The sequence below is a fragment of the Schistocerca serialis genome, chromosome 4 (genome assembly GCF_023864345.2).
Source record: "Schistocerca serialis cubense isolate TAMUIC-IGC-003099 chromosome 4, iqSchSeri2.2, whole genome shotgun sequence".
Taxonomy (NCBI): Eukaryota; Metazoa; Arthropoda; class Insecta; order Orthoptera; family Acrididae; genus Schistocerca; species Schistocerca serialis.
Genome location: NC_064641.1, coordinates 347,010,443 through 347,036,684, shown reverse-complemented (window position 1 = coordinate 347,036,684; position 26,242 = coordinate 347,010,443). Strand labels below are relative to the sequence as shown.

The 26,242-nt window shown below is 44.2% G+C and overlaps 1 protein-coding gene and 1 pseudogene across 1 annotated transcript in view; one reads left to right on the top strand and one right to left on the bottom strand.

The window, feature by feature from the left end:
- Nucleotides 1-26,242, bottom strand: part of LOC126474449 (esterase E4-like) — an 82,895-nt gene that overhangs the window by 5,629 nt on the left and 51,024 nt on the right. The window contains exons 6-7 of the mRNA XM_050101921.1: nucleotides 21,034-21,175; nucleotides 8,311-8,446 (exon numbers count right to left, since the gene is read on the bottom strand). Coding sequence (XP_049957878.1) covers nucleotides 8,311-8,446; nucleotides 21,034-21,175 — 278 coding nt within the window. The remainder of the gene's footprint in view (nucleotides 1-8,310; nucleotides 8,447-21,033; nucleotides 21,176-26,242) is intronic.
- Nucleotides 276-393, top strand: LOC126475807 (5S ribosomal RNA; annotated as a pseudogene).

The following is a 26,242-nucleotide window of genomic DNA, read 5'->3' as shown; positions in this document are numbered from 1 at the left end:
TACATCAACAGGAGGAAACGCAAACGGTGAAAATTTACTTGCTGTGTGTCTGCAGCATGAAACGAACATGATAAAATTTTAATGGATTGGATGGTGGGCAGAGTGCGCGATTTAGTACACAACGGTCCGCCTCTGGCATGAACAATAGCTCTATGCCAGGTTTAAAGGGTCGTAGTGGCTACTAGTGGCGGGAAAAACTAAATACACTGCCCAGTCGAATTAATGTGAGCACCTGTCAAAAGCCTAAACAATTACCTTTTGCGTAGCGAGACGTGGCCAACGGCCTTGCCGCAGTGGTAACACCGGTTCCCGTCAGATCACCGAAGTTAAGCCCTGTCGGGCTGGACTAGCTCTTGGATGGGTGACCATCCTGTCTGCCGAGCGTTGTTGGCAAGCGGGGTGCACTCAACCTTTGTGAAGCAAACTGAGGAGCTACTTGATTGAGAAGTAGCGGCTGCGGTCTCGTAAACTGACAGACGGCAGGGAGTGCGGTGTGCTGATTACATGCCCTTCCATACCCTCATCCAATGACACCTGTGGCTGAGGATGACACGGAGGCCGGTCGGTAAGTTGGTCCTTCCAAGACCTGTTCGGACGGAGTTTAGTTGTAGTTATAGCGATACATGCAGGAAGAGGATCACTGGAGTTCTGGGAGGTACCAACAAGGATGTGGAGCTACGCCGTCTCTAGTGCTGTGGCCAGCCGCACTTGATTTCTCGTTTCAAGGTGTGAACAGCGCGATCGATGTGGCTCCAAATATCGTAGCTTGGGTTTAAATTCTCGTGGTCTGGTGGCCAGGAGAGAACGGTGAACTCATCCTGGTGCTCTTGGAACCACGTAAGTGCACTGCGACCTGTGTGACTCAACGCACTTTCCTGCTCGTAGATGCCATCGTCCTGAGGAAAAAACAAACTGCGTATAGTGGTGGACATCGTCCCTAAGGATACATGGATATTTGGGGTCACTCATTACGCCTTCCAAAGAGGACATCAGCCAGGGAATGCCATGAAAGCGTTCCACAGACCATAACGCATGCCGTACACGACAACGGCCATCTGTCTGATGGAGCATGAAACGTGGATCATCTGAAAAGGCTGCCTATCGTCACTCAGTGAACGTCCCGCTACGGTAGTGGCGTGCAAATTCCAGAGTTCATCGCTGATGAACAGTCAGCACGGGTGCTCGAAATAGCCGCCTGCTGCAGAAGCCCATTCGCAGCAACATTCGCCGAATGGTCGTTTAGGAGACATGTTGGAGGTCAGTTGCTGAACACTTGCGCGTCTATTCACCCGTACACATCTCTAAGACCGTCGTTCACCCGTGTCACTTGTGGCTCGTCGTGCCTCCGCGCCGGTATTGGATAACGTCATTTTGCCATGCACGATTTATTTTTATTATAGCGGCACGCGAATAGTTCACAAACTTCGCAGTTTCGGAAATACTTCCACTCTTGGCCCGAAAGCAAATGATCATGCGCTTTTGGAAGTGAGATGAATGGCTCCCTTTCCGGGTTACGGAGACTGCACTGTTTTTCCGCGTCCCTCGAAACCCTACACCGTTAGTGTTGGTACCTGCCGTCTGTGTGTTGTTATTGCACGCTGACGTCGAAAATAAGCAGTGATCACGTTAATGGATTCTGCCGTGCATTTTCAGTGGATGAAAGATATGGAGTAAGTGCTAACCACTGGAGAAACGAACATTATTTCGAGACTGATGAAGACAGAACGGGCAACAAGAAGTCTTGCGTTATCTTATTCAAAAATAGCGTTATGGAGCACTCGAATATAGGGCAAATACATCTGCCTTAACACATCGGACATATAATGTCTTTCCAAGTTAATGACTTTGCGAACCAGGGATGAAGGTGGTGTGTAAAAATTGGCACTCCATCTGATCTCAAGTGCCGGATCCGGATATAGTGATGACGAATGCAGTCTGGTGGCATTCATTCTGCACGGAACCTCCTCACATGCATATATGTCCATTTGGATGTTGTATAAGCAACGTGTTTGAAAATACGACGTGGCTGTAACCAAGTATCCAGTAATGTCATTGCCGCATTAGGGGAAACCAGTACAGTGTTTGCCGTGCTGACGTGACATCGTCGCACTGTCACTGTCGATGTTTGACTTGCTCCAAACAGGCCCCTTTTCTGATTCAAAGAATGTGACGTGGCTGTACGACCTTGCACGTTCGAGCGAACAATATGTCGCGTAGGCGGTTGAGATCCTTAAAAGGGGTAGGACGTCAGACGGGCCGACTTGGAGCAGGAGAGTCACCACAGGATATTTTAATTTCTACTGTCTATACTTTTACAAATTAATTCATAAAACTTTGTCACCATGACCAGGAAGGATTGAGGACTCACACTCATCGCAGTGGAGGTTCAAAAACGTAGCAAAATACCTTTTTTACACGTGAAATTTAATCAGTTTTTCACTTATTACTGGCTACATTTGTTGCTATAGGTACACTTTTCTTCCTAAGTAAGAGAGATTCTTCAATGAATTTTTCATAGCCTACAAACAGTAGTTACAGGTGTATGAAACTCTAGAATTTTCCAAATCTATTAAAAAACTGTGGAAAAAATTGAGATAATTAACTATAAAACATGAGTTTTTTCTAAACATGAAGTTCAAAATGTAACAGTTCATTCATTTTTTCATAAATTAAATAACTTTTAGAGTTTCATACACCTATAACTATGGTTTGTATGCTGTGCAAAAGTCATCGAATAATCTCTCTTACTTAGGAAGAAAAGTGTACCTATAGCAACAAATGCAGCCAGTAGTAAGTGAAAAAATGATGAAATTTCACATGTTAAAAAATGTGTTTAGTTACGTTTTTGAGCTTCCACTGCTATTAGTATGAATCCTGAATCCTTCCTGGTCATGTTGTTAAAGTTTTATGAATTTATTTGTAGAAGTATAGACGGTGGAAATTAAAGTGTCCTGTGGTGCCTCTCCTGTTCCAAGTCGGCCCGTTTGACGTCCTACCCCCCCTAAATGCCTTTCAATAATGTGGTATCGATAGTTCCGATGCCACAGCGTAGGTGCACGCTCGTAGGTTGGCACTACGAGAGCGGACGAACTACGCCGACCACAGCGCCCTCTGGCCGACGCTGTGGAGCTCAACGAGCGCCGCTCTATTTTCAGCCCAGTTGCTCAAGAGCAGACGACCTAGCAACTTAGCTTCTACTTGTAGGGGTGGGAGGGGGGGGGGCTAGCCATAATAGACTTTGTCTTTGTAACTTCTAGTAACTGTTAGCTTTGATACATGAATGGCTTCGCACCTACGTGCTCATCTGTACCAGTGAAGGTGCTTTAACTTTACTTGCAGTACCGAAGTGCTTTACCTCACCTGCTCCTACTCGCTCCTTTCATTCGGCCCATTTTGCAGATCTCAGGAGCAGACCCACAGGACGTCTTCCAGGCGGGATACAAAAAATATGACCCACCTGAATCCATCGATTCCATACTCGCATGACAGTTGTAGGATACAGTCCAAGGCGACAAGCAATATAAGGAATATCGCAGTCTCCACAGCACACAATTCAGACACTGTCGAATTCCGTCACATTTCTCCTTCATATCGTATGACAAGCAAACAGAATATAAATGTGTAAACGTAGGCTTCATGGCCGTTGTCACAGTCAATAAAATTCTTCTGGGTTTGAGGCCGCATTGTCATCTGTAAAATTCCAACGTTTCGGCGACTGTTGCAAGGCGCCTTCCTCAGGGTGTATTGCAGTTAGCAATACACCATGAGGAAGGCGCCTTGCAACAGTCGCCGAAAAGTCGGAATTTTTACAGATGACAATGCGGCCTCAAACCCAGAAGAATTTTATTGACAGAATACAAATGTCATTCCTGAATGAGAAGTCTAACGCATTATCTATCCTGATACAGAGAATACAGACGGTGTATTTACTACACGGTCGAGATACTTTAATATGACGAGCGCCTATGTTCGACGTCACGTTCAATAACCACTCACGGACGACAGGTGGAAACACTAGCAGTGAAGGGTATATTAAGGGTGTTGGGGTGGGGGGTGGGGAGAGGGGCGATTTGTCTGACGTCGAAAAGGGCATGGTCACTGGCTTCTGGACCAAGGGCGGAATAATTTCCGAAACGACTAATTTCTTAAACTTATCGCTTGCGGCCGTGGTTAAAGTATACCGTGCATGGCGAAACGGCGCTGTCCAAAACCGATGCCGAGGCAGCTGTGATGAACCACGAGCCACAGATGACAGGGGTAAACGACGGTTGCCGAGATGTGTATAGGCAAATAGCGTGCAACTGTTGAGCAAATGGCCACCCTGTTGATTCAAGGGGCTCCCAATGACCGTTCAGCGAGTATTGCTGTGTGCAGGTCTCAGCAGCAGGAGTCTGGTTCACGCACACATGCTGAATGTTGTTCATAGGCGAGGATGTTTGGAATTTGGGCGCAAATACTACAACAGGACGTCCATGGAGTGGCCTTTTGAGATGAATCACGTTTTATGCTCCATCGGATAGACGGCTGTTCGCGTGTACGCCGTGAAACGTATGAAACCAAACACCCTGCAAGAATGATAGGAAGGGTTCAAGCTAGAGGGCATTCCCTGGGTGATTTCGTCATGCTGGAAGGCACAATGGATCAACACAAATCTGACTATCTATAGCGATCATGTCCACCCCTACATGCAATCTTGCTTTTCCTCGGTACGACGGCATCTACCACCAAAGCAGTGCAACGTGTCACACAGTTCAGTGTGTGGTCCAAAGAGCCACGAAACCCCGTATTTAAACCTAATCGAGAACCTATGTGACCGCCTCCATGGGCTGTTCGCACCATGGGTTTAACATCTACATCTACATCCATACTCCGAAGCCACCTGACGGTGTGTGGCGGAGGGTACCTTGAGTACCTCTTTCGGTTCTCCATTCTATTCCTGTCTCGTATTGTTCGTGGAAAGAAGAATTGTCGGTATGCCTCTGTGTGGGCTCTAATCTCCCTTATTTTATCTTCATGATCTCTTCGCGAGATATACGTAGGAGGGAGCAATATACTGCTTCACTCCTCGGTGAAGGTATGTTCTCGAAACTTCAACAAAAGCCCGTACCGAGCTACTGAGCGTCTCAACTGCAGATTCTTCCACTGGGGTTTATCTATCATCTCCGTAACGCTTTCGCGATTACTAAATGATCCTGTAACGAAGCGCGCTGCTCTCCGTTGGATCTTCTCTATCTCTTCTATCAACCCCATCTGGTACGGATCCCACACCGCTGAGCAGTAGTCAAGCAGTGGGCGAAAAGCGTACTGTAACCTACTCTCTTTGTTTTCGGATTGCATTTCCTTAGGATTCTTCCAATGAATCTCAGTCTGGCATCTCCTTTACCGATGATCAACTTTATAAGATCATTCCATTTTAAATCACTCCTAATGCGTACTCCCAGATAATTTATGGAATTAACTGCTTCCAGTTGCTGACCTGCTATACTGTAGCTAAATGATAAGGGATCTTTCTTTCTGTGTATTCGCAGCACATTACACTTGTCTACATTGAGATTCAATTGCCATTGCCTGCACCATGCGTTAATTCGCAGCAGATTGTCCTGCATTTCAGTACAATTTTCCATTGTTACGACCTCTCGATATACCACAGCATCATCCGCAAAAAGCCTCAGTGAACTTCCGATGTCATCCACAAGGTCATTTATGTATATTGTGAATAGCAACGGTCCTACGACACTCCCCTGCGGCACACCTGAAATAACTCTTACTTCATAAGACTTTCTCTCCATTGAGAATGACATGCTGCGTTCTGTTATCTAGGAACTCTTCAATAGTTTAGTCAATTTATAGTAGTTGAAACTTCCTGACAGATTAAAACTGTGTGCCGCACCGAGACTCCAACTCGGGACCTTTGCCTTTCGTGGGCAAGTGCTCTACCAAGCAAGCTACCCAAGTACGACTCACAACTAGTCCTCACAGCTTCAATTCTGCCAGTATCTCGTCTCCTACCTTCCAAACTTCACAGAAGCTCTTCTGCGAACCTTGCAGAACTAACACTCCTGGAAGAAAGGATATTGCGGAGACATGGCTTAGGCACAGCCTAGGGGATGTTTCCAGAATGCGATTTTCACTCTGCAGCGGAGTATGCACTGATGTGAAACTTCTTGACAGATTAAAACTGTGTGCCGGACCGAGACTCGAACTTGGGGTCTTTGCCTTTCGCGGGCAAGTGCTCTACCAATTGAAGCTGTTAGGACGGGTCGTGAGTCGTACTTGGGTAGCTCAGTTGGTAGAGCACTTGCCCGCGAAAGGCAGAAGTCTCGAGTTCGAGTCTCGGTCCGGCACAAAGTTTTAATCTGTCAGGAAGTTTCACATCAGCGCACATTCCGCTGCAGAATGAAAATCTCATTCTGGACCTATAGCAGTTGGCCACGGCACTGGAGTCGGCTTGGCGCACTACCTTACTGGACCTCGCTGACACACTTACTGCACGTCTCGCAGTGGCCCGTTCTTCAAATGGTGGTTATTCAGGCTTTTAATAGGTTGCCACATTAATGTGATTGGACAGTGCTCATACTTCGTGTGGTTGTGCTGAAAACCTGATCATGTGCATATCCAAGTATTTAGTACACTTCAGGCCAATTATAGTATGGTGCCTCCATTGTGTTGCCATGTTAATGGCCTGCAAAGTATTTCTGCAATCATCATCCGAGCAACCACAACAGTACTCAACAAGCCTGAGTCACGTCTCCATTAATCCTTTTGACTTCACTGGTCATAAACTCCCGACTGCGAGGCTATGAAGCCTACAACAGGATTCTGAAAAGGTGCGCAACAACTTTAGTCTTTTTGTTTTTTTCTATTCCAAGTTGTTGAGAGTGGAGCGTGATGACAATGGTTCAAGAAAACGCTGAGTGTGCGGAATGGATTTTTCAGACCCAACTGGACATACAGGTTAAAGGGATTTCCAACACGATATAGAAAGCACGCACTCTCGTGGACATCGATACACCTGCGGTACAGGAATCTTATGCAGACAGGAAGCGCTGCCGCGAATCAGCATACTGGACGACCTGGAACAAGTGAAGCCGGCACAGAATGGATACGGTTGCCTTTTCAGTATTCACCGTAGATGTCTGTTTAGAGGGCGCCGTGGGCGCTGACATCCTTGCTGTTGAGCGCCCGGAAACTCCAAACACACAACCACCCCGAAGGGTTTCGCAAGAGATATGAATCCCTAGGCGATGGTGCACCGTGGCCTTCGGAAACGGTTACAAATGTATCTATACCGACTGCAACCGTTGCACGCATTCAAGCCAGGTGACGAGTCACAACGCTTGGAATGCGCTGTGGACGACCTTCATCGTTTAGAAACTTTCTGATTAATCTCTCATTTTCTGACGAATCAACATGATCCGTGTGTGACAAGGTGTAAAAATACCATTTTCGCTTCTGGAACCAACCAACCTGCATACTGTGATGCCAGGGATACGTGAAAGCCCGAAAGCGAATGTGTGGTGTTTTTTGATACCTGGTCGCGTTGTATGATCTTTTTTCTCGGAAAACGGTTAATTCTAACAGTTATTTTCAATGCTAGAGCTATTTGCGTTACTACAACTGTCTGACAGCCAAGACACAGTCGTTTTCCAACAAAACGGTGCACTACCACGTTGGGCTCAGTCTGTGCGAGATGTTGTAGACCAGATGTTTCCAAATCGCTAGATTGGCAGGGGTGGTCCAATTCCCTGGCCTCATAGGTCGCCTAACATTACACTGCTGGACTTCTTTGTATGAGGTTATGCCAAGTACAGAGTCTACCAATCGCCTGGCAACCACATCAGTGATTGAAAGAACCGAATCACTGCTGTCATTAACAAAGTTGATGCTGATATATTGCACCGAGTCTGGATAGAGCTTCATTTCAGACTGGATATTGAGCGTGCCACCAAAGGCGCACTTGTTGAAACTGACTGGAAGGTATAAAAAATTTCTGAGACGGTGTGTCACTTAAGTCAGACATGGTGTGAATATCTTAATTAGTTTGGATTCTATAATATAAGTTGTAACACACCTTTTGAGATACCTTGTATTGTATTCCAGTCTTACATCATTAAAATCCAGGTAATCCTCGTATATTCCGAGACCAAGTCTCTATACCTTTGCCAGCTACGTGCTCTCCCAAAAGTCATTCTGACCCAAGTAAATCTTTCACTTCCATCGGCCCTCATTTGTACGTCGTAGTCAGTCCGGTTTCTTTTGACGAAACATATTTTCTACTAAACGTTACATTAAGCCATAACGATTACTTACCCAGTTTTTCCAAAATTCGTCCAGAGTTTGGTCATGGCCTTTACTACTTCCATATCCTTCGCTGGCCTCTCGCCAGGTATTGTATAGTAAGAGTTGTTCGAAAAGAAGTACAGCAAATCATCTCCATGAGCAACACCTGCAACATTTGTGCACCAGCTTGTCACAACTCTTCAGTGTACGATAAGGAACAGAATTTATTTCCATAAAAATACATATAAGTAGGCTATACAATTGGCATCTGCAAGTGATGTAAGGAATTTCTATGTTTTCACAATGTTTCAGACGTTCTTCGCATAATTTGAACTATAACAAAACGTGTGTGATCTTTTCCTTACTTTATCATTGAAATTGTCAGTAACGGGAAGGATGCCTATTTCACAGATGGAATTCATATGTTAGCATATGCAGATGCATCATGATATTTGTGGAGTCTTATGCCTAGCTGGTGGAGACACTGTTGACCCAGATTACAATGTAAGCATACGGGAATCAGAAGTCGCAAGCCAGCGATGATGGTGCCTTGCAGAGAAGCATTGAAGAACGCTCCACTGGAAGGTCGAGTTCGAGATTTTCCAGGGTGTGAGATATACAAAAACGATAAAAATCTAAATTTGGAATTTGGAAGTCAAACAATGGATTATAAACGCATCAAAATTTCTTTCAGTGTGAAACAGATTGTGCTCTCACACAATAACACCAGAAAAACTTCAAAAACAGCATCTGATGCAATAACGGTTACAACGATGCTGCAAGGAACAATCCTTGGTTACCAAAACATTTCAGCGTAACATCTTGAAGACTGAAAGAGAACGCATGGCCAAGAACTATCGGATGTGATACGAGAACCTAAGACAAAAAGTCTTCGATGAGCTCGTCAAAGGACTCTCATGCCTGAAAAACTTCAACCAGACCTGTCAGGACGGAAAAGTTTCGTAGAATGCGGAAGGGATGGTTGGATTAAGTCATAAAAGTCTTTTAAGGCTGTGTGGCGTCTGAGATGATTGAACGGAAAAACAGTATCACAGGAGGCACACTGTGAAGTCGATACACTATCTTCACGGTCGATAAACATCATTACTTAATTATGTTCGCAGTGAGGAGAAAATGTAGCAAGTTTACGCAAACATGTTTGTACATCTGACCACGGTAATATTTCATAGCTAGTTGTTCTGAATTACAGCAAGAAAGTTACTGACTCAAATATTTTGCGAAGAGCTGCTATAGCAATTGGGCACACCTGCTCTGTTTACTATTGTACCGCTCTGCTACCTCGGGCGCCGTTAACCACATTTGAAGCGTTTATACATTAAGCGAAAATTTAGTAAATCAGAGTCTGTTTGTTATGTACCACTTGTTTCATCTTTTAATGTAAATACAATGAAGATCATCAGTTTATTCGGAATGTTGAAACTTTCACATCTTTGCATGATGAACAAACGAGCGGACACAGGATCTGGTTTCCAGGTTGCATTAGATCGTGGGCAAGCAAGTAGGTAACGACCTAGTCGAAACGCAGTAGTAGTTGTTGAATCGTGGAGAGAGGGTGTTACATCGTGGCGGAATGAGCAGCTTGAATAGTAGAGGAGCAGCACGGACATTTTTATTTGAGCTGTTCCATGGATTGTAACCTGATCATTAAAAATGATTTTTAAGATGATAGTACAAAGATACTGCACTTCGGGAAAGGTAACTTATTTTGAGTTTGTTAGCTGCAAGCGCGAATTCAGTAATTATTGCTGTTCAAAATTTCATTGTGTGCAGTAATACGTACATGTTGGTAAGTCGGGAGAACTATCAATCGTGTCTTCAGTTTTCTAATTACTCTACCCTTATTTAAATTATTTAAATAGTAGGCCTGTTGTGTTAGGAATCCAATACAACAAATTTTTGTAGTAAAAATATTTTTTTGAAATCTGAATCATGTTATATGACAATGCGGAGAGAGCTAATGCTGATTGTTCATTTTAGTTTGAGTTTAAAGGACTGAATATAATTTCAAAATACTTCCTTTTCTCACTTACAAATATTTCCAAAATAAATTCCCACTGTTCAAAGAAAAATATGGTTTGGTACAATTTGCAGTAATTAATAATTTCAAAAAGACAATCAGAAACTAATTTGCTAAAACAGGACCTTAAAAGAAATGAGATAAGAAGGCAAACAGCGGAGCAGTGATTTATTTCAGCTCATCATCTATGCAGCCAGAGCTTAGTCGAGGAATCGTTTTCAGTTAGTGAAATTTCATGTAAATTCAACAGATGAAATTTTGTAATAGGGCTTATTTAAATTACGTAACAATTAATCATTCTGAGTATTCATCTGAATCATTCTTTTAAGTAATCTAATTTACAGTCGATCAGATGCATTCCCAGATTACTTAAAATAACGTTCCTAAAAAGTAGCCTGCATAAATAGTTTCATGTCTCAAAGTAGGGTAACTATGCCGATTCTAGAGCTGCAACTGTAATCGGAATTTAGAAGTCAGACAATTTTCAGATTTGTTAGCGCGAAGTTCAAAAATGGTTCAAATGGCTATGAGCACTATGCGACTTAACTTCTGAGGTCATCAGTCGCCTAGAACTTAGAACTAAATAAACGTAACTAACCTAAGGATATCACACACATCCATGCCCGAGGTGGGATTCAAACCTGCGACCGTAGCGGTCGCTCGGCTCCAGACTGTAGCGCCTAGAACCGCATGGCCACTCCGGCCGGCCAGCGCGAAGTTCAGTTACGCTCTGTTTCAGAGTACAACTTACAACAAACACACAACTTTCACCTTCAGTTGCGCACGACTGCTGTAACCGTTTGCTGAACTTTAGTGATTACTTTTCATTCCTTGTCTCTTTGTATGTCGTGTTACTTTAAACGACCGGCTATCTGAATCTGACGAAGAACGAGCAGAGAAAAGTGGCTAGGCTACTACGATCCTGGAAAACGTACTAAGTACTGCACGTTAACTGAGAACGCTGGAACGTGTAGAACATAGAACGGTACTGCTGTTGCTGCCACAACCATACTGCACGTTAAGCGACGATGATGCAAAGTCTGCCGGTTCGATATCCCTAATGTACTCGACTGTAAAATGATACTACTGTTCCGGTTCAGCTACAGATTTGTTTTGACTTTTTATTCTCCACCCCAACCCTCGCAGATAAACCAAAGACTGCCATATATTGGCAGAACATATAAAAAATGCAACAGGCCTACTAAAGTGACTTCCTACACTGTGCTTGTCCGTCCTCATCTGGAGTACTGTTGCGCGGTGTGGAATTCACATCGCATAGGACTAAAGGAGAACTTCAAAAAACAAAAAAGTTCAAAAATAGGCAGCTCGTTTTGTGTTGTGACGAAATAGCGGAGAGAGTGCCACGGATATGTTACTGAATTGGGGGGGGGGGGGGGGTGTTTATCGTTGCGGCAGGGTTTTGTCATGAAATCACAAACTTTCTCCTCTAAATAAGAAAATATTTTGATGACGCCCACCTACGTAGGGAGAAACAATCATCATATTTAAAAAAATCAGAGCTCATCCGCGAAGACTGAAATCTTAGTTTCCCCCCGTGCTGTTTGCGAGTGGAACGGTAGAGAAATAGCAGGCACTTATTTGTAAATAACAGAGCAGTCAGGTAGATGTAGATGAATCTCGATACCGCACGATCGATTCTTTCTCAGTGTTTACTGAAAACGTCTAAATAGGTATTCTGCATACGTCGAGCCAGTCATCTGCTTTACTTCGTTACGCACATACATACTCGAACATCCACTGGCGAGTAGACATACGGTCCTATAATGAAACTGAAGAACTCCAACTTCCGTTCAAGGTTCCCGAGAAGTTTACTCTCGTTGCAAAGCAATTGTCTGAACTGGAAACCCTTCCCCGAACATTCTCAGGTGGAGCCCCTTGGTCCTTAATCAGCTCGCCTGGCATCTCGCTCAAAATACGCCGCCTTTACAGTGGGTTTTCTTTTTTTCTTTTTATAGTGCACTTCATCAAAAATAGTCCTGAAGCGATAAATCTGATTACGTTACTAACAAATATGTCTGACAATGTCTGGCAAGGCTGCGGGCAGAGGGGTGTTTGGTGCTCGGATCCTATTTGAGCTAGGAACATGGGGTTAAAATGTTTCGGTTTAGCGCATACCAGCGGCCAATTTTATAGACATCCGACCATCTGTCTTATTGTAGCTATGTTGTAGTACATTAAGCAAGGTTCGAAAGGCGAACCGTAGCTGGCGCCCGCACAAATTGTGCGAATCCTTTAATTCATTTCGCAAAAGATTTTAAACAGGCTGAAATTGGTGTTCAGCTAATAGCACCATTTGAATATGCACCGTCCGCATTTTTCGTGCAAAAACAGTAATCCCCGTTCGCATTTTACGTGCGAAAGCAGCAGTCACCCTTAAATAACTGCGGACTGGACTGATGGTTAGGTTAGGTTAGTGTTGTTTAACGTCCCGTCGACAACGATGTCATTAGAGACGGAGCGCAAGCACGGGTTAGGGAAGGATGGGGAAGGAAATCGGCCGTGCCCTTTCAAAGGAACCATCCCGGCATTTGCCTGAAACGATTTAGGGAAATCACGGAAAACCTAAATCAGGATGGCTGGAGACGGGATTGAACCGTCGTCCTCCCGAATGCGAGTCCAGTGTGCTAACCACTGCGCTACCACGCTCGGTGGACTGGACTGATGGTTCAAGTTTGGTCACCAGTGTATCGCACTTTGGTCTAAAATAATTTTCGACCACTTGAAAAATGTTGATTCGTTTTGATTTTATATGCAAAAAATGCGTTTCTGGGGCTTTTTGAAGCGGGCCTCTTTGATACATTAAACTTGAACGAATCGGTTTAAACTTAGCAAAAAGATAGATAAATGGATAAAGTCGAAACGAATTTTTTTTATCCGAGAGTAATCTTTAGCCGTTGTCGAGATACAATGGGTTAACGTCTAACTAAATGCAGCAGCTAAATTTCGTTCTTACGTTACGTGAATGCGTGGAAACGGTTTAAAGTGAATTACATAAATAAAAAATACAATATTACGATAAAATTGTAAACTTGCTTTCAAAAAGCGCGGTGGACATCTGCAGTGTGCTGGTCCGATTGAGGACTGTGTGCGTTGAGGATGCGCCGCCGCCCGGCACTCGGCGCCGCGACGCCGTCTGCTGATCGGTCGCCCCGGCGGTTCTCGCTGTTGGTTTGTATCGCAGCTGTGCGGACGTGTTGGCGCGTGCGCTGTGCTGGGAGAGTTCGCTTCGACACCCAAGTGGGCTAGCGTTGGAGCTGCCCGGTCACCCTTGGTGGCCGCGTGTTGTCTCCCGCCGGCGACGCCACGACAGCACGCTCCCGGGCCTCTGTCGGCAGCGGCAAGCTCAGTTGGGAGCACGGGTGGTCGCACTGAAAGCGTCTACTCGCCTGACTCCGGGCGATTGCGCCTCTCTCGAACCCGACCAAGTACTTAGGAAGGCGCTGCGCGCCGCCGGGACCTGAGAGGGTTTCGAGGTGTATCGTGCAGGGGAGCTCTGCCTCTTCCTGTTTGCAGAATAATTGAGCGGATGCTAGCTTCATCACGATTTTACGTGCAGAAAACACGTTTCTTGTGTGTCTTTTTTTTCTTTTCTTTTTTTTTTTTTTTTTCTACGCGCGCCACTTCTATGTTTCAAACTTGTGCGAATCAGTTCAAATTTTGTAAGACTACAGACATATACATGTCATTAATCGTCGTCCTGCTTTGAGAAACCCTTATCCGCAACATGGTTCAAAAGATAATAAAAGAATGTATACCGGGTCTATCGTAGACCGAGTCAACAACAATCTGCATCCGGCGCCAAGCTATGTCGGTTATGATAGAATGAAAGTTGGGCACCAGAATGAAAAATGCTCCTATTGTAGCACTAAAAAGGCGAATATGTTCCTGGGCAGAGTTAGCGATGTAAAAGAAGGGAGCTAGCTTTGATTTAAATGTCTTTGAAGCTACCAAATAAGTCCGTCTCTTATACCGGGTGATTAAAAAGTCAGTATAAATTTGAAAACGTAATAAACCACGGAATAACGTAGATAGAGAGGTAAAAATTGACATACATGCTTGGGTTGACATGGGATTTTATTAGAACCAAAAAAAAAAAAAAAAAAAAAAAACAAAGTAATGCTAGACGGATGAAAGATCTCTTGCGCGCGTCGTTTGGTGATGATCGTATGCTCAGCCGCCACTTTCGTCCAACTCCGGACATGCTTTACAGTGCTGTTCACAATATTATTCCTCGACTACAGCTATTGTTGAGGAATGATGGTGGACATACTGAGCATTTGCTTTGTCTTACTTTGTTATGATAATTATTGCTATTCTGATCAGATGAAGCGCCATCTGTCGGACATTTTTTGAACTTTTGTATTTCTTTGGTTCTAATAAAACCCCATGTCATTCCAAGCATGTGTGTCAATTTGTACCTCTCTATCTACATTATTCCGTGATTTATTCAGTTTTCAAATTTATACTGACTTTTTGATCGCCCGGTATTTCTAACACCGCCCAGGACATATCGGCCTTTATTGCACTATAACAGAAGCATTTTTCATTCTGTTACTTAAGAAATAAAAAACTCATGCTTTAAATGACACTGCTTTGAGATGTTACCACCTGTTGTCAGCTTGGAAGACTGGACTGTTCACAACGTGCTCATCGAGAAGATGTAGAACAAACGCCAACACTTGGCCACTAAAAATATTGAAATAATGAGTGACTTGAAAGAACCGACCATAACCATTGTACGTGAATCACTTTCAGTACATCATAGAACCCCCCGCGCACTGTGGAAAAATGCCTCATTCGGCAGTCGATCTATTCGACGCCTTGCATCATTTAAAAAGAGATAACATCGCGACTAGTCTGTCACACTATACGTCTCAAATCAGCTACTAGTCAGTTTCTGTGTTTCTTTGTCCACTGAATACGTGCAACTGTATGTGTCACTGTGAGCCTTTCGCGCGGTATCCATCTTCGTACTCTCACTGAACGCATTTCCTACAGCAATGTTCGCTTGGAGCCTGCTTGCGATGGAACTGCATTTACTGACAGCCTCAACTCCTGTCCCATATTGGAAGAAGAAGAGTATATTTGGGCCGCAAATAATATATTTAACACTAAAAGTGGCCACCGAGAAAAAAAGAACAGGATGGACCAACGAGAGGATAGTGTCGCCTGGCAGCAGTTTCACATTGAAAGTATTCAATTTATCATAGCTTTACATAAATTGAATTTTGTTTTTGTTTTTTGTTTTTTTCAGTCGTGTGATAGAAACTTCCTTGGGACGCATGCAGCCTACCGGCCGCGGGTTAGACACCCCTTATCTACAGTGCTTTACAGTAATCACTGCACTCAGTCGGTCATAAATACAGTCGGACATTAAAGTCTACACACATCGTAAAAATAACAATTGAAGTCAAAATCAATCAAGAAAATATTATGTATTCACTTTCTGTGACATAAACAGACATGTTAAGAACTGAAAAAGAACATATACACTGCATAATTATTAATAATTCCATATACTGACATCTTGAGCATACAAATGAAACAGCGGTCAGGTACGAAAGTAAACATACACTGTGATGTTCTTCACTTTCAGGCCCAATTTAATATTTTGTATTGCCACCTTACGCTTCGATCACAGCTTCCAAACGTCGAGGCATAGTTTCCAAAACTGTGTGTGAAATCTGTTAAGGCCATCAGTCCCTAAGCTTACACACTAATTAACCTAAACTATCCTAAGGACAAACACACACACCCGTGCCCGAGGGAGGACTCGAACCTCCGCCGGGACCAGCCGCACAGTCCATGACTGCAGCGCCCTAGACCGCTCGGCTCGGCTAATCCCGCGCGGCTCATAGATTCCACCAATCTTTTTGTGTACGCAGGTGAAAAGTTATTCCATTCTCTCACTAAGGCTGCTTTTAAATCATCTTTGCTTTTGATGTTGTATTTTTTTATCATATGCTTTAGTTCTCCCCAAAGATGTTCAGTTGGGTTAATGTCTGGTGGCTGGGGAGGCGAATGCAATTGTTTTGGTGCATTGTAAAGTAGCCATTCCTTTACGACAATGTCCGTATGCTTGGGGTCATTATCTTGCTGAAACACCAAGTCTGTTCTTAGTCCCAGTTTCTCAGCAGAGTGTTTCAGATTCTCCTTTACGATGGTGAGATACTTCCATTTATCAATAATACGTTCAATAAATACTAAATTCCCAACTCCAGCTCCAGACATGCAACCCCACAAAAGAATATTTCCACCACTATACTTCACTGATGTGACAAGATTTCTCTTCTTCCAACTTTCATTCCTTCTTTGCCAAACCTTTTGCTGCCCATCACACTGGAAGACGTTAAACTTACTGTCATCCGTAAAAAGTACTGTATTCAAAAATGTGGAATTCTAGGCGCTGCTGTTCATTTACCCTGCTTATGAACGGTTTTTTCCTTGCTGTTCTACTTTCAAATCCATGATTGTGCAGCTCTCTTAGTACTGTTATTGGATGAACACTATTTCCACTAGTATTTGCGACATCTAATGCCAACTCCGTGGCTGTAATTCTGGGATCCTCATTTACTTTTATAATGACATGTCGGCGTTCCCTGTTAGGTAATTTTGGTGGTCGACCTCGTCTAGCTTTGTTTTCTACACTTCCTCGATCCTTGTAATTTCTTATTTCGGTTTGGACACTTGCATGGCTCCTAAAAATTTCCCTAATTTTCAGCAGTGAAAAACCCTTTTTACTGAGGTCAATAATATTTTTCCTCACCTCCACTGGTATTTCGGTTCTTTCTGAATACATATTACGCGATCTAATAATGTATTGCAATACACGTCTATTATATCAACAAACCGTACCACATGCATTGTGTTCACTGCAACTGACGACAGACTCGAAGTGTGTGTTGACTTCTGTACCGCAGTAAACAAACTCTGTTGCATCTATCCGGCTTGCAGTGCACGACACCGGTCTGAACACCTTGGTTTATTTTATTGTGGACGTGGATGCAGGCACAGAGTTGCACGTCTACGTCTGTGCATCCAGGCTGTACGCAACATGCTACAAAATGGGGGTGTATGTAGACTTTTGTGTCCGACTGTATTTTGTCGCAGGTTCGAATCCTGCCTCGGGCATGGATGTGCGTGATGTCGTTAGGTTAGTTAGGTTTAAGCAGTTCTAAGTCTAGGGGACTGATGACCTCAGATGTTAAGACCCATAGTGCTTAGAGCCATTTGAACCATTTTTGTATTTTGTCGGATGAATTTATTCAACGACTGTTCGTCAGAGTCATTTAACGTTATTTCGTCAATTGTACATGTTTTACATGGTGTCGTTGCAGTACGCATTGCCCCTATGCCCGATGAGTTCTTTGTATATTTAGATCCGAACAACAGCTTGACAGCCGGCCGGAGTGGCCGTGCGGGTCTAGGCGCTACAGTCTGGAACCGAGCGACCGGTCCGGTCGCAGTTTCGAATCCTGCCTCGGGCATGGATGTGTGTGATGTCAAATGGTTCAAATGGCTCTGAGCACTATGGGACTTAACATCTTAGGTCATCAGTCCCCTAGAACTTAGAACTACTTAAACCTAACTAACCTAAGGACATCACACAACACCCAGCCATCACGAGGCAGAGAAAATCCCTGACCCCGCCGGGAATCGAACCCGGGAACCCGGGCGTGGGAAGCGAGCACGCTACCGCACGACCACGAGATGCGGGCTGTGTGTGATGTCCTTAGGTTAGTTAGGTTTAATTAGTTCTAAATTCTAGGCGACTCATGACCTCAGAAGTTAAGTCGCATAGCGCTCAGAGCCATTTGAACCATTTTATGAACAGCTTGACAGTCAAGCAGAGTCGAAAGGGGAACAAGTTGGTAACGTAGGTTCGTAGTTGTCCGTGCGCGCTATGTGGCTCTGGTGTCAAGAACCTGGCGAATCCCTAGTAAACACGTCACACGTTCCCTGGCAACGTGGAGTAGTGAATTCCGTTTGTTGGACCTTAAAATCTGTGTCACTTCTCGGTGCACACTCTCCATTACTTAAAATAAACACGCCACAGGGAGAACTAAAACACTCTTTGCATAGAGTCACAGAAATTGCATCTCAGGACACAATTGACACTTGTGGTTGGTACCTGTGATGACAGCGTCCGTAAGAGAGGACATGAGCTGACCCATCTAAATTAGTTACTGCTGTGATAACTGGCCAGCAAACAACTAGGTAATAGGTCTCAGTCAATCTCTTATCTGATACTGGGGTAATATATCGTGGGCAGTCCAATCAATAAATAATTTATAAGTTAAAAGAAAAACAGTAAATTTTGGTGACTAATGCTATCACAAAAGTATTTTTTTATCAAGAACCGATTTGGAAATTTGTTGTCGGTCAGTCGCACTAGGTGAGATACTTTGTTGCTTATAAAAATATGAAACCTATAGGTGCAGGAAATATACATATACATTGACGGAAAAAAATCTCAACACCAAAATTTGAATAATATAGAGTAACAAAATTTCGCGAATACATTTGCCTAGGCAACGTATTTAAGTGATTAACACTGTAAGATCACAGGTTAAAATAATCACGAGATAAGCCACTGCAAATGGGAAATGCTGGTATATCAATAACCGGTGTAGCCGCCAGAATATTGAATGCAAGCGCGCAAACGTACATGCATTGTGCTTTACAGGTGGCGGACGTCGGTTTGTGGGATGCAGTTCAAAGCCTGTTGCACTTGGTTTATCAATACAGGGGCAATTAATGCTGGTTGGAGTTGTCGTCCGATAATGCCCATACGTGCTCGACTCGATCTGACGATCGTGGACCCCAGGCAACATGTTTACTCTCTCTAGAATGTGTTGAGTTACAACAGCGGTATGTGGGCGAGCCTTATCCTGCTGGAAAACTCCCCTGTAATTCTGTTCATTAATGGCAGCACAACAGGTCGAATTTCCAGACTGATGTACCAACCTGCAGTCAGGTACGTGAGATAACTGCGAATGTGCTCCTACTGTCGTACGAAATCTCATCCCAGACCAGACCATAACTCCAGGTGTAGGTCCAGTGTGTGTAGCACGCAAACAGGTTGGTTGCAGGCCCTGAAGTGGCCATCGCTGGCACCTAGGCAGAAACTGCAGAAACACAACAGACCTCCACCCTGTCCTTCAGTGAGCTGTAGCTTGACACCACTGAAGTCGGAAATGGCTGTGTTTATGGGTCAGTGGAATGCACGTTATAGGGCTTCTGGCTCGGAGCTGTCCCTGAAGCAACCGTTTTGTAACAGTTGATTGTGTCACTGTGGTGCCAAGTGCTGCTCAGATTGCTGCTGCAAACGGAGTACGATGCGCCAGAGCCATAGCTGTACATGATGGTCTTTTCTGTCGGTAGTGTCACGTGGTCGTCCAGGGCCCGCTCTTCTTATGACTGTATTCCCCTGACCATTGCTGCCATCGATCATGTACAATGGCTACATTCCAAGTGTTTCTGCTGTATCACAGAAGGAACATCCCGCTTCTTATAACCCTATTACAAGAGCTCTTTCAAACTCAGTGAGCATTCTTGACTAACATCAACTCACCAGTGTCAAAGATAACTAACATTCACAACCGTCATAGCGTTATTTGTATTCTCGTAGCTACGCACCTAGCGCTACTCTTTTGCGACTGTCACGAAATTTGAATAAACATTCAGGTGCAGAAACACGCCTACCGACTTTCGTTTATGTCGCACAACTCTTCCTTGCTGTTGTGACTTTTTTCCGTTAATTTATTTTCAGGCGTATATAAGCTGAACAAGAACTCCACCGATAAATTTTCACACGTGGCAGAATGGACCAACAAACGAAAAAAGTTAACATGGACTCTAAAGGGCATACTTGTTCATCTTCGGTACTATGAAGCACATCTCTTCTATTGCAACCTCTTTGCTTTTCATATTGTGGGAGGAGGTAGCATGGACCGGAACAAGAGATAAATGTGCGCTCTAAGTATCGGCTCTAAAATGCACACCTTATGAGGAATGAGCTCTCGTTCAGTATGGAGATGTTTCACATTTGCGAACATGAACAAGGGCCTATATCTCTTAAGGTACGCACTTTAAAGCCAATATTTAGTGAACATTTTAGTCCTTATTATATGAAGGCGTGATGTCTGTTCTTTCGGACATGCCAGAAAGAACAGACACCTCGCAGAATCCGCAACTTCAAGTTCATCGTCGATCCTTTAACTCAGTTTTTTTATCATTATTATTATTATTATTATAACAGAGGGCAGCCAACCCTCTGACCTACCGTACCGCAACTGCGCGGATTATATCAGTACGCCTCAGGCCGATCCACATTCACATCGAGCACCAGCTACCAGCAGTCCCTGCCCATTTCCTCCATGTTTGCTCTCTGAGATTCCCAGAGGTCGGACGTGTTTATGCATCCGCACTGAAGATGGTGGATCCACTGCCCACGTCAGAAAGAACAGACACAACACATTCATATAATCTGACAGACCTAGGTGGGCAGTGTAATACTTTCTTAAATCTAATTTGTATTGGATAAAAACTTCCAGAATTTCGGAATTATATTTACATTTAACAATATTCGTCGATACGTTAATAGCAAATACAAATAAGATGAAAGTAGAAAAATACAACATAACAGCCTTTAAATCAACTGCAGAATATACAACACTTTGGCCTTATCTTACCTGAGATTTCTTCGCTTCCAGCTAAATCTGTGAAACTGTACTTCCCCTTATACGAAAACAAATAGAAATACACTGGCGCTCTGTCTTTGTATCTTCCGACAGCGTCGACTGCGGGCCAGATTAAAACGGAATCCGAAAAGAACTACGAAAAAAAATTCCATTAGACACAACGTTCATTAAAGAAATCAAAATGAAAATTAATCAACCACATGGCAAATGCTATACTGAAGAAAAATTTATTACATCAGTTGTAGATGCGTGAAAGCCTTATACGTGTAATGGCGTAAGTAAAACTGTACAAAATGTGGTCGGTTGTTATTTTTTTTCAAATAAATAATTTTTGTATGTATAGACAGAATAATAAATAGAAGGGTTAATAAAGCCTGAAATACTTTAGAGAAACGAATATCCTGATATGCCTGATACGAAAAATTTACTGCAAAACAAATTAATGGAGTAACGAACATACCGAAGTAGATGAGTGAAATGAAAATAAATGAATGTGAGTGGGACATGTAGTAAGGCAGATATATCTTAGCTATTTAATTAGTTACATGTTCCGTAGATCCCTTGAACGATTATTTTATTAAAATGATGTAGAGTGAGCCAGTTTACAGGATATGTACATATTATAGTGTTAACACCATGGACTACACCCTTTCTATGTTCATGCAATGCATGCTACAGAACAGACGCTACTATGTAACCTTACAATCTAAAAACAGCCGATGGAGGACACAGAAAAATGGACTTGCACAGGGTAGTGTCTTGGCTCCAATATTATTTAACATCTATACGAATGACCTTCTCATCAGCCACCAGACGCGAATGTTCATTTATGCTGATGATGCAGCAGTGGCCAGACAGGATAAAACCTTTGAACAAGTGGAGGAGAATCTCATAGGAGCCTTAACAGAACTTGCTACCTATTACGACGGCAATAATCTCAAACCAAACCCTAGTAAATCTCAAGTATCCGCCTTCCATCTTAGGAACAAACAAGCCAAACGGAAACTCCGAGTCATGTGGCAAGGGGAAGAGCTGAAGCATACAAAAAGACCAAAATACCTGGGAGTAACATTGGACAGAGCGCTTACTTTTAAGCAGCACTGTCACAACACTAAAAAAAAGGTCTGTGCTAGGAACAACATACTGCGGAAGCTAACAGGTTCATCGTGGGGAGCTCAACCACATGTTTTGCGCACCACGGGTCTGGCGCTGAGTATCTCAGCAGAGAATACAGGGCGCCAGTTTGGAGGAACTCTGCTCACACTAAGCAAGTTAACGTCGCCATAAACGAAACTGTACGTATTGTCACAGGATGCCTCAAACCATCTCCCAAAGACAAAATTTATCCCATCATAGGCATAGCACCATCAACTGTCCGTAGACAAGTAGCCGCCAAGATCGAAAAATCAAAACAAAAGAATGATCCTCGACACCCGATGCATATGCACCGAAAACAATGTGTCCGGCTGAAATCCCGCAGGAGTTTCATTGAAAATATTGAAGAGCTCGCCACCAAGCCCGTCGCAAGGCGGCTATCTCTTTGGGAAGAAATGGTGCCACACTCCACAATGGAACTACTTGAGGAGGGATCTGCAGGATTTCAACTACCTTTTACAACTTGGAGGTCATTAAACCGGCTGCGCACTGGAGTAACTGGGTGCAAATCAAACCTATTGATTTGCCCAGATATGTCTATAACATGCACTAAAGACGATATTTTGAAGGTCAATCACAAAGCAACCTACGTTGCTAATTACTGGGAAGAGAAGATATAATTGGTGCGTCCGGATACAGAAGAAGAAGAAGAAGTGTTAGCATTAATGAACAAATTATCATTTTAGTCCAACTCATGCAACTACACTTTAAAAAAAGTTTTCTGGCTAAGTAGAAATTCGTCAGTGGAAAAGAACGAGTTGTCCAGGAGAAATGATTTTAAATTAAATTTAAAACTTGCTTCGCTACCTCTCTGACATTTTTTGTTGTCGGCAAATGATCAAAAACTTTATGACTGTATCTGTTGTGCAGAGAGTCCATTTTCAGAGAATCACTGAATGGAAAATATCATAAATAATTTCTTCTGTAGCATTGCCTTTAATGTGATTTATTGTAACTCTAATATAATCTCCAAAAATTAGCAGTTCTGCTTGCAGCATGTTTAGTGGAATATCAGTGACATATATAAGGAATAGGAGTGGATCCAAAATTGAACCCTGGAGACTCCATTTTAATAATTTTGTACCCTTCCGGCATTCCTTGAACTACGATATTGCAGCGCACTGCAGTATTGTATTTGTCTGCCGATACTGGGCAAGCGGCTTTCGAGTACAACATACGAACTGTACGGGAATTAACAAAATTGATGTACGAATACAGGTCGTAGACGAAAGTTTATGGCTGGCCGTGAGTCGTGCAAGGATAGCTAAATGCTAAGGCGACCGCTCGCGACAAGCGGGAAATACGGATTCGAGTCCCGGTTCGGCATAAATTTTCATCGTCGTCATTCCATTCCAGAGGTTACGGTTGTTCTGATTCGCAATTACGAATACGTTTATTGTATCGCTCGAATTATCCAGCACAACTTTTTGCATTTTGCTTCTTAAGTATGGTTCAAACCAGCTGTCCGTAAAAACGTCAACACGAAAAATTCTAGAGGAGGTCTTTAAGTGGAAGTTGGTGACAAATGGTTTATGTCGATGACTTCAAGGAATATCTAAACTGGAGCGCTCTGTGCAAGTGGACGCTTCTGACATCTTATGCTGCTAAACTACTGATAGTATAATACAGAGAGGTACCGAAAAAAAAAAACCGCGTCTACGTTTATAAAAGTAAACATTTAACCAATTAATTATTTTAAAATGTTATTTGCATTTTTAAAAGGCTTTTGGCTCAAGAGCAACAAATCTAACGCTGGTAGCCCATCTTCGCATTTCAGGATAATGGAATAAAATTATGATTAAAAGGAAGTGCTCTGGCAGCAGGCGACCCTCGGCAATCACCGTGTAACTGAAATACACGCCTGGAAATGGAAAAAAGAACACATTGACACCGGTGTGTCAGACCCACCATACTTGCTCCGGACACTGCTAGAGGGCTGTACAAGCAATGATCACACGCACGGCACAGCGGACACACCAGGAACCGCGGTGTTGGCCGTCGAATGGCGCTAGCTGCGCAGCATTTGTGCACCGCCGCCGTCAGTGTCAGCCAGTTTGCCGTGGCATACGGAGCTCCATCACAGTCTTTAACACTGGTAGCATCCCGCGACAGCGTGGACGTGAACCGTATGTGCAGTTGACGGACTTTGAGCGAAGGCGTATAGTGGGCATGCGGGAGGCCGGGTGGACGTACCGCCGAATTGCTCAACACGTGGGGCGTGAGGTCTCCACAGTACATCGATGTTGTCGCCAGTGGTCGGCGGAAGGTGCACGTGCCCGTCGACCTGGGACCGGACCGCAGCGACGCACGGATGCACGCCAAGACCGTAGGATCCTACGCAGTGCCGTAGGGGACCGCACCGCCATTTCCCAGCAAATTAGGGACACTGTTGCTCCTGGTGTATCGGCGAGGACCATTCGCAACCGTCTCCATGAAGCTGGGCTACGGTCCCGCACACCGTTAGGCCGTCTTCCGCTCACGCCCCAACATCGTGCAGCCCGCCTCAAGTGGTGTCGCGACAGGCGTGAATGGAGGGACGAATGGAGACGTGTCGTCTTCAGCGATGAGAGTCGCTTCTGCCTTGGTGCCAATGATGGTCGTATGCGTGTTTGGCGCCGTGCAGGTGAGCGCCACAATCAGGACTGCATACGACCGAGGCACACAGGGCCAACACCCGGCATCATGGTGTGGGGAGCGATCTCCTACACTGGCCGTACACCACTGGTGATCGTCGAGGGGACACTGAATAGTGCACGGTACATCCAAACCGTCATCGAACCCATCGTTCTACCATTCCTAGACCGGCAAGGGAACTTGCTGTTCCAACAGGACAATGCACGTCCGCATGTATCCCGTGCCACCCAACGTGCTCTAGAAGGTGTAAGTCAACTACCCTGGCCAGCAAGATCTCCGGATCTGTCCCCCATTGAGCATGTTTGGGACTGGATGAAGCGTCGTCTCACGCGGTCTGCACGTCCAGCACGAACGCTGGTCCAACTGAGGCGCCAGGTGGAAATGGCATGGCAAGCCGTTCCACAGGACTACATCCAGCATCTCTACGATCGTCTCCATGGGAGAATAGCAGCCTGCATTGCTGCGAAAGGTGGATATACACTGTACTAGCGCCGACATTGTGCATGCTCTGTTGCCTGTGTCTATGTGCCTGTGGGTCTGTCAGTGTGATCATGTGATGTATCCGACCCCAGGAATGTGTCAATAAAGTTTCCCCTTCCTGGAACAATGAATTCACGGTGTTCTTATTTCAATTTCCAGGAGTGTAGGTAGTTGCATGCTGGCAGTAGTGGTGGCAGTGGTGTATCATTGGTATCGTTGTATGTGGACAGCCGCAAAGACCCTCAATAAAAACAAGTCATCTCCATTAGCCTGTGATAACATCATGCCCATGTGTTGGTAAACATCTCAAGATTTCTTCATATTATTACATGAACATGAAGAGCTCTGCAGCGACTTCCCGCTAGCAAATATGTACTAGGGATATCCTGTCCGAATCGCTAGATAAAAACAATCGCCACAGGGACAGCCGTATCTAGAGCAGCAATCTACACTAAGGTGACTAAATTCATGGGACACCTCTCAATATCGTATCGGACCTCCTTTCGCCCGGCGTGCAGCAAGTTGACGTGGCGTGGACTCAACTAATTATTAGCAGTCTCTCGCAGAAATATTGAACAATGCTGTCTCTATAGCCGTTCATAATAGTGATAGTGTTGCCGATGTAGTAAGGTGTGCTCGTAATGGTCCCTCGATTATGTCCCATAAATCTTCGCTCGATTTGTCCAGAATGTTCTTCAAACCAATGATGGCGAACAACTGCGAATCCAGTGACATGATATCATTGTTTGGGAACATGAAGTCCATCAGTGGCTGCAAATGGCCTCCAGTAGGCGAATACAACCATTTTGAATCAATGATCGGTTCAGTTGGACCAGAGGACCCAGTTCAGTACATGTAAACACAATCCACATCTTATGGTGCCAACACCAGCCTGCATAGCGCAGTGTTGACAACTTTGGTACATAGATTC